General features: G+C 33.1%; 1 protein-coding gene across 1 annotated transcript; it reads left to right on the top strand.

Moving 5' to 3' along the window:
* The first annotated feature begins 2581 nt into the window (after window positions 1–2581).
* Window positions 2582–4551, top strand: LOC108468705 (uncharacterized). Its single transcript, XM_017769575.1, has 5 exons — window positions 2582–2683; window positions 2897–3094; window positions 3227–3528; window positions 3568–3856; window positions 4525–4551. The coding sequence occupies exons 1-5, from the start codon at window positions 2582–2584 to the stop codon at window positions 4549–4551; spliced, it is 918 nt and encodes a 305-aa protein (XP_017625064.1).
* The last annotated feature ends 4360 nt before the right edge of the window (window positions 4552–8911 follow it).

Raw genomic sequence — 8911 nt, 5'->3', positions numbered from 1 at the left:
TTGGAAAAAATAAGTGAAACCCTTTATTTATTATTCCATAGTTGAAACTAGAAGGTCCCTACATAAATTAAGTAAACGGGCAAAGGAAAAAAAAATGTTCAATAATTTTGGTTGTTAAGTCAAATCAAGGGCAACAACAATCAAAGCAGTAATGTGTTTAATCGGGCTTTCTTTAGTGGAAAGAATGTCATGACAAGCCTACCAAATGAAATTACTAATCTTTAACTTCCAAAAAAGCATTCGTTGATATGAATACCTAAGCTGTAACAGTCTGGTTTAGACCCTAGTTGGAATAGTAGTTTTGGGATCATAGATCCGAGTCAAAAAATATTTTAATATTATTTTTGTGTTTATAATATGTGAATTAGCATGTGTGAAAGTTTCGTATGAAAATTCAATCATTTGTGTGCTTAATTTGTGAAAATGACCAAATCGCGTAAAATGTAAAAATGGCCTTTTATTTGTTAAAGTGCTTATTTGATATGTCTTTGTAAATGAAAGGTCCTTATGATGCAATTGGACCAATAACATGGTTAATGGACATTAATGACCTTAATAAATGTGATTTTATAATGTTTTATTATAAGGGCAAATTGGTAAAATGGATAATTATGATAATTAAAATAAACTAAAAGCATGAAATAAACATTATGTGTTCATCCATAGCTGAAATTAGCAAAGAAAAAGAAGAAGAAAAGCTTTTAGGGTTCGACTAAATAATTTGAGGATTGAGGTATGTGTTTTGATCCGTTTTTGATAATTTCTATGTTTTTGTGATCGTTGCTTAGTGTTCTATCAAGATCATGCCTAAATTTATGATTTTGTTGATGATTTTGAGTTGAGACATTGATGAAATTATAAGCTTTGTGAAGTTAGTTTTTGGTAAATGAAAGATATGTTTTAGGTTAACATATTTTGTATTTGAATTTTTGATGAATTTGAGTAATTTGGATTAAATTGTGAAATTTGTAAATTGAGGGAATAAAATGTGAAATAAATGAAATATGTGGGCTTATATGAGTACTAGGAATATTCGGCCTAACATGAGTATATGGTAATTATGTGTATTTTGTGATTTTTGTGATTAGGGACTAAATTGTCAAAATGTGAAAATGTGAGGGCTAATTTGTAAAATGCCCTAAATATGTGTTTGTGGATTGGTTTGAATGATTTGGTGAATAAAAGAGTTAAATTTTAATTCATATAGATCAAGAATTAAAGAAAACGGAATTAGATCGGGGAAAGTCGAAAGTCGTTGAGTAGCCGATTTTGTCTATCTGAATCCGTATGAGGTAAGTCTATATACAAATAAATGTGTTATAAATTGAATTATTATCGATTATATGCTATTGAACTATGATGAATGAATATATGAGTTGAGAAAAATGAGACATCCGAGAAAGTATCAACAAAGTTCCGACATTCTAAAAGCCCCGTACGAACCTTAGGATTAGTTAGGATACATATGTCATGACATAGGATCCGATATGTGTTTTCATGTAAGAGCACATCTGGGACGTTGGCAACAACTTATGATTTACGTGTAAGACCACGTCTGGGACGCTGGCATTGCATTTGATTTCGTGTAAGACCCTGTCTGGGATAGTGGCATCTATATTTGTTTACATGTAAGACCACGTCTGCGACGTTGGCATTATACGAGCTTTCTGAGCTATCCGCGTATCTTTATGATTCCAAATGGTTCAACGGGAATTCCAAGTAAATGAATTATTATGTGAACATGTATCCAATTCAGATAAGTTTGAATTGAGTATCATATTTGATTATGAAAGGTAAGTATATGTATTTTAGTGAACAAATGTTGATATGTGATAAAAGCATGAGAAAATATGTTATATGAGTTAAAGAATTTGGAATATGTGAAATGTATATGAACATGAGGTATATGAATTGTTCATAAAATATTTCGATTTGTCCGGTAACGCCTTAAACCCTATTTCGGCTACGAATACGGGTTAGGGGTGTTATATAAGCCTATCACTACTATGTCTAACCTAGTAAAAAATTCAAGGAGCGAAGGATCTTGTAGTCGAACTTAACATTATACAACCCATCATTTGTAAAATGACATACAAGGGAGTTGTTAAGCTTAGGGGATTAAATTGAAATACAAGAAATAACCTTTCACTCCTTACTCATTAGAGAAGTGAGTTTTGGGAAAATTCACATTTGAAGTTCTCTTAGAAGTAAGAATCAAGTACTTAACAAGAAAAGTCGATGATGCAACAAGTTATGGGGAAGACACCTTAAAGGGCAAATGGTACGAAGCCCATTTTCCCTACTAGAGAAAAACAACTTGACCGCTATAAACATTCCATCTTAAGCTTAAGTTCAAGGAACTAACACTTTCTCTCAAGCTTTTCCTTACATTTAAAAGAAAAGTTATCGTAATTACCTCCATTTAAACAAATTAAAATAATTTTTTAAACTCAAAATAATTACTTTTAAGAAAATCTAAAATTATATTTTTGAATTATTAAGTTATAAAAAATTTTATCTCCATTTTTAGTTGTGACCAACATTATTTCATAAGTATTTTGCACATTTGAATGTTACGCGAATGGAAAGGATTAGAAGAAGCTATGGATATATGAATGGTTTTGATGTGCAAGCTGATGGCTCGAAAGTTGGATTATCATTGGCATGGAAACAAGATATTCAAGTAACAATAATCAGTAGTTCGAAAAACTACATTGATGGTCTGATAAAAGAAAAGCAGGATAGTGAAGAATGACGTTTTACGAGTTTTTACGGAAACCCCTTCCCAAATGAGCGATGCAATACTTGGAATTTATTGAGACAATTGGGAAGAATCAGATCTCATCCTTGGATAGTTTGTGGGGATTTTAATGAAATTCTTTATTCATTTGAGAAGAGAGGAGGGGTTCCAAGAGAGGAAAAGAGAATGGAGGCTTTGCGTGCTGCTCTTGAAGAGTGTCAATTAATGGATGTAGGATTTTCATGTGTATGGTTCACATGGGAAAGGGGCAATTCAGCTGTAACAAATATACAGGAAAGGCTTGACAGAAGGGTAGTGAATGAAGCATGGTTTTCGGCTTTTCCACATGCACAGGTTCAGTATTTATCTTATTCACATTCAGATCATTGCCCTCTCTTTATGATTACTGAGAAGGAGAATAAAAAATTTTGAATGGCTATATTTCGGTTTGAAGCATGGTGTTTACTTGAAAGCAATTTTGAAAAGATAGCAAAGGACGCTTGGGACAGCATGCAAGGGTTGTTACCGGATAAGCTGGAAGATCTAAAGCAGAAAATTAGTCAATGGGCATTTCAAATAAAGAAAAACAGACAGGGTGTCAAACAGCACCTACATAGGAAATTGGATAGATTATTGGAGGAGGATAGGATCAATGAAAACCTAGCTGAAATTATTAATACAAAAATACATCTTAATCAGGAAATTAATAAAGATGAAGTTTATTGTAAACAAAGAGCTCGTGCAAATTGGCTAAAATTGGGAGATAGAAATACCGCATTCTTTCACAGGTGAGCAACTCAGTGAAATAGGGCTAATGTTATCAACAGCTTGCAGAACAATCTTGGGGAACACGTGTGTGATGAGGATGGGATGGCAACGATTGCAAAGAATTATTTTCAGGACCTGTTTATGTTGAGAGGAATTAGCAATCTAAAATCGATTTTAGAAAGAGTGGAAAGATGTATCATTGAAGACATTAATGCAAAGCTCATGACAAAATACACTGCAGAAGAAATATGGACAGCTCTGAAGTCAATAGGCCCCACAAAGGCTCCTGATGATGATGGATTCCCAGCAATTTTCTTCCAAAAATGCTGGCACATAGTAGGAAGTGAGGTAACGTCTTTTTGTTTAAAAATTTTAAATCAGGGAAGGGAAGTTGAAAGCATTAATGTGACCAATATTTTTTTGATTCCCAAAATTTCACAGTCCACAGATATGAAAAACTTTAGGCCTATCAGTCTTTGCAATGTCCTTTATAAAATACTAACAAAGGTAGTAGCCAATAGATTTCAAAATGTTTTAGAAGTATGTATTGATGAAGCACAGAGTGCCTTCGTCCCAGGCCGACTCATTACTAATAATGTGCTAGTTGCTTATGAGATCATGCATACACTCAAGAATAAAAGAATGGGAAAAAAAGGACATATGGCTCTCAAATTAGACATGAGTAAAGCCTATAATAGGGTTGAATGAGAGTTCCTTAGGGTTATGATGGAGCGAATGGGTTTTGCATATTATTGGGTATCTTTTATTTTGAAATGCATTTCAACGGTGTCTTACTCCATTCTCTTAAATAGAACTAAATGAGACTGTTTTAGACCAATGAGAGGGCTAAGACAATGAGACCCTCTTAGCCCATATTTATTTCTAATATACAGCGAAAGGCTTTCATCACTTATGCATTCGGCTATTAAAAGAGGGGATATTAAAGGATTGAAGGCATGTAGGCATGGTCCACAAATTTCACACCTTCTCTTTGCTTATGACTGTATCATTTTTAGGGAGGCAACGATTTTAGGAGCTTGTAAAGTTAAATGAGTATTAAAAGAGTATGAATCATGTTCTGGGTAGTGCGTGAATTTTGAAAAGTCCATAATATTTTTTAGTACAAACACCTCGGAAGACGATCGACTCACAGTTACGAATTTGCTAGGAATGTGAAGATCAAATGACATTGAGAAGTACCTGGGCCTTCCCAATTTGGTGGGAAAGAAGAAAAATTCTTCCTTTCAGAACTTAAAGGACAAAATTAAAAAGAGAATAGATGGCTAGAGTTTTAGATTTCTGTCCCAGGGAGGGAAAGAAGTCTTTATCAAATCAGTGTTCAGGCAATTTCGACTTATTCTATGATGTGTTTTCTATTACTAAGAACTTTGTGTGATGAACTGGAATCTATTATTGCAAAGTACTGGTGGCAAAAAGGACATGGTCAGAAAGGAATACATTGGTGTAGCTGGAAGAAAACATGTGAACTAAAACATGTAGAAGGGTTGGGTTTTCAAAATTTCGCAAAGTTTAATGTGGCTCTCCTTGCTAAACAGGGCTGGAGGCTAATTGACCAACCAGATTCTTTATTAGCACAAGTATTAAAAGTGAAATACTACCCGACTACTAATTTCCTACAAGTAGAGCTCAGACATCATCCATCTTATACGTGGAAAAGTATTTGGGCAGTGAAAGGTATTTTGAAAGAGGGATTGGGGTGGCTAGTTGGCATAGGCGAAAATATTATAATTAACGATGATGCATGGCTACCCGGGGTAGATAATTTTAGAGTTTGTCACTATATCTCTAATGATAATATTACTATGATATGTTTTCTATTACCAAGAACTTTGTGTGATGAACTAGAATCTATTATTACAAAGTATTGGTGGCAAAAAGGACATGGTCAGAAAGGAATACATTGGTGTAGCTAAAAGAAAACATGTGAACTTAAACATGTAGAAGGGTTGGGTTTTCGTAATTTCACAAAGTTTAATGGGGCTCTCCTTGCTGAACAGGGCTAGAGGCTAATTGACCAACCAGATTCTTTATTAGCACAAGTATTAAAAGCGAAATACTACTCAACTACTAATTTTCTACAAGTAGAACTCGGACGTAATCCATCTTATACGTGGAAAAGTATTTGGGCAACGAAAGATATTTTGAAAGAGGGACTGGGGTGGAGAGTTGGCACAAGTGAAAATATTATAATTAACGATGATGCGTGGCTACCCGAGGCAGATAATTGTAAAGTTCGTCACTATATCTCTAATGATAATATTACTATGGTTGCATCACTGATTGATGAAAACAAAAAGAAATGGAGGGAAGAATTGATACGTACTACTTTCGAAACTAATGATGCGGATAGAATCCTATGTATTCCACTAGCGAGAGAAGTGCATGTTGATATGATCATCTGGCGTGGGGAGCACTCGGGAGAGTTTACAGTTCGTAGTGCCTGCAAACTATTACAGACCCAAACTACTACTACTAGCCTTACTGATATACAAATTACAGTCAATCCATTTTATAAACAACTGTGGGCACTCCAAATCCCAAACAAAATTAAGATTTTGGCATGGAAAGTGTCATGGAATTACATCCCCACGATGGCTAATTTGCACCAGAGAAAAGTGGCTCCAAATGATAAATGTCCCAGGTTAGAGTATGCGCTAAAAACCTTTGGCATGTCTTTGTGGAATGTCCTATATCAGAAGAATTATGGAAGAACTTAAATTTCAGCTGGATTGGGCAAAGTGAATCACATGAATGAATCAAATGGCTTACTTGGATTTTTAGCAAATGTACCGAAGCACAACATTGAATATTGATCTGTGGAATTTGGGTGCTATGGATGGACAGAAACAAAAACTTACATGAAGGTAAGTCTTATATAAGGAAAGATGCAGCAAGTTATGTAAGGCATTACCTTGGCGAAATTGACGGACTAAATGAGAGAAAACTTAGAGACGCATAGCAACATGTCAAATGGAATGTACCTGAAAAACCAACAATCAAAATCAATTTTGATGCCTCTTTTGACATAAGAATCATCAGTCGACATCTGCGATAGTAGCGAGGAATTATAAAGGGGAAATCAAAATAGTCAAATCCTACCTTCATTCAACGGTGGCCACGGCCTTTGAGGCGAAGCTATTGCCTACTATGAAGATGTTCTCACGGGGAAAGTTATGGGTTTCACAGATATTATTGTCGAAGGGGACTCCAAAACAATTATCAACAAATGCATGGCACAATCCGAGATAAATCGCAAGTTAGTGCGCATATCAGAAACATACAAAGAGAAAAAGATAGATTTTAGGCTATTACTTTTCTTTTTGCTCTGAGATCGGCTAATCAGTTAGCCCACATCATTGCTACAACAAGTCTCAAAAACAAGTAAGAGATTTACCTACTTGGTGAGTTCCTTGGATATGCCAAACGCCAATCGGAACTAGAACGACCAAAAGAGCCAGACTGACATGAAGAGAAGGACAAAAGAGGAGGGTGTAGAAAGCCCCTTCATCATAAACGTGCAAAAACTCTCAAGCCTCATATCCAATGAAACTAAATAGTCATTTGAAAAAAAGAAAAGGTTGGGGATAGGTCATTCACAATTGACGGAGATATCAAAGTTTTATTCAATGCTCTTTATTTTTCTAGTTCTAGAGTTTTCCTTTGGTTTTTTAGTACATTTCTTGTTTTATTTGTCAGACGTTTTATCATTTTCTTAATAAGATTATAAATATCCCTAGTTTGATTTCAAAAAAAATACTTATCTATCATCTACGGTGCATTCTTTTTTTTTCTAAATCACCTAATTATTTTCTTTGAAATATATTATTTTCACCTAAATAATGTATATGTCATTAATGATTTTCGCTATTCATTTTTATTTTCTCAATTAATAATTAAGTAGTCTAAAACTTTTCAATTTTATTTATTGATATTTATTTAAAAATCGAATAGTAATTTATTAAAACTTATGTATTCTATTAATACAAAATTTCATCTTTAACTATATATTAAGAATACATACCTTAAAAAATTGTTTTAATTTGCAATATGTAATTTTTGCTTAGAGAATAAGAAAAGAAAAGTGACAAGCAATATTCAAAATTAACAAAAAAAGTGTAAAAATATGTTAAAAACTTAAAAGAATATCTTTGTGCAGGTAGAATTTCATCAAGTTCTAGTAATGTAGAAGAACAACCACTTTTCTATTTTGTTGAGTTCTTGATTCGTTGATGTTTATCGATGTATCAAATCATGAAATTGAGTTACAGGTGGGAGTACCAATTATACCATTGGGAAACATCAATCAAAGTGTTGGCTTCTTTAATGGTACCAAATTATAGTTACAAAATTGGGATCAAAATAAATTGAAGCAAAAACTATTACTGATAATAATGTCGATCATAGGTTTTTTATACCCTGAGCGGAAATTTCGCCCTCAAACACAAAATGACCATTAACATTCATTAGGAGACTTCTGAAATGTCAATTAACAAAAGTCAAGGGCAAATTATTGAAAATGTTGATGTCACCTACCTTGACACTACACAAGTAATGTTGTTTACCATGATGTTTTCCAAAAGTTAATCTCATGACTATCAATATATATATATATACATGATTGGTCACATGTTTCAATTTCTTCTATGAATAGATACTCCATCTTCAATAATTAGAAAGTTATCTTTACTATTTAAATTCATTTGTAGGTGATAATGGAGTGATATCATTCTATCATACAACTTTCAATTGTATATGGATGTTGAAAGTTAGGATCACATGGATTTGAGATGTAATAAATTTATCAATGGGGAATGAGTTCATAATTCTCGCATTAATTTTGCTTAATGAAAATGTAAGATAAAAAATACTTATATCTATATGCATAAGTTCTCAATTATTTTCTATTAAACATAAAATTCTTATTTCACATTTTTTTTTCTTTACAGAATGATATATCCAATTATGATTTACAAGAAAACTATCAACAAGTATTGCACCATTCTCCATAAAGGTTGCACTTATATGCTTCATAATTTTAAGGTTTCCAATGCCAACAATACCTATAGGATAATGGGAAATTATTTAATGGTGGTTTTCAAAGGAAACACATATGTGCACATTGTTCATGTAAGCATTGATCACATCAAGATGCTCAAATTTGAATTTATGGATTTCGAGAATGTGAAATCAAGAAATGACAATAAAACTTATTTGATTGGAAAAATGTCTAATGATAAAATATTTATTGCTCCACTAAGTAAAATTTCATCAATTGTGAAGTAAGAAGTTCGAAGGAAGAAGCTTCGATAGAGATTGTTATAGATGCAAGATGCAACGTACATCATTATTTTCCATTAAAATAAAATTTCCATATTATTATTC

The sequence above is a fragment of the Gossypium arboreum genome, chromosome 8, assembly GCF_025698485.1.
Source record: "Gossypium arboreum isolate Shixiya-1 chromosome 8, ASM2569848v2, whole genome shotgun sequence".
NCBI classification, from domain to species: domain Eukaryota; kingdom Viridiplantae; phylum Streptophyta; class Magnoliopsida; order Malvales; family Malvaceae; genus Gossypium; species Gossypium arboreum.
This window is presented reverse-complemented; position numbering and strand designations above follow the sequence as displayed.

What these genes read in the sequence shown, in the direction of transcription:
- LOC108468705 (XM_017769575.1), top strand. Translation starts at nt 2,582, where the DNA reads ATGGAAAGGATTAGAAGAAGCTATGGATATATGAATGGTTTTGATGTG. An exon ending in CATGGAAACAAGATATTCAA is followed by an intron (nt 2,684 to 2,896) that starts GTAACAATAATC and finishes TCATTTGAGAAG; the next exon opens with AGAGGAGGGGTTCCAAGAGA. An exon ending in AATACCGCATTCTTTCACAG is followed by an intron (nt 3,529 to 3,567) that starts GTGAGCAACTCA and finishes TGTTATCAACAG; the next exon opens with CTTGCAGAACAATCTTGGGG.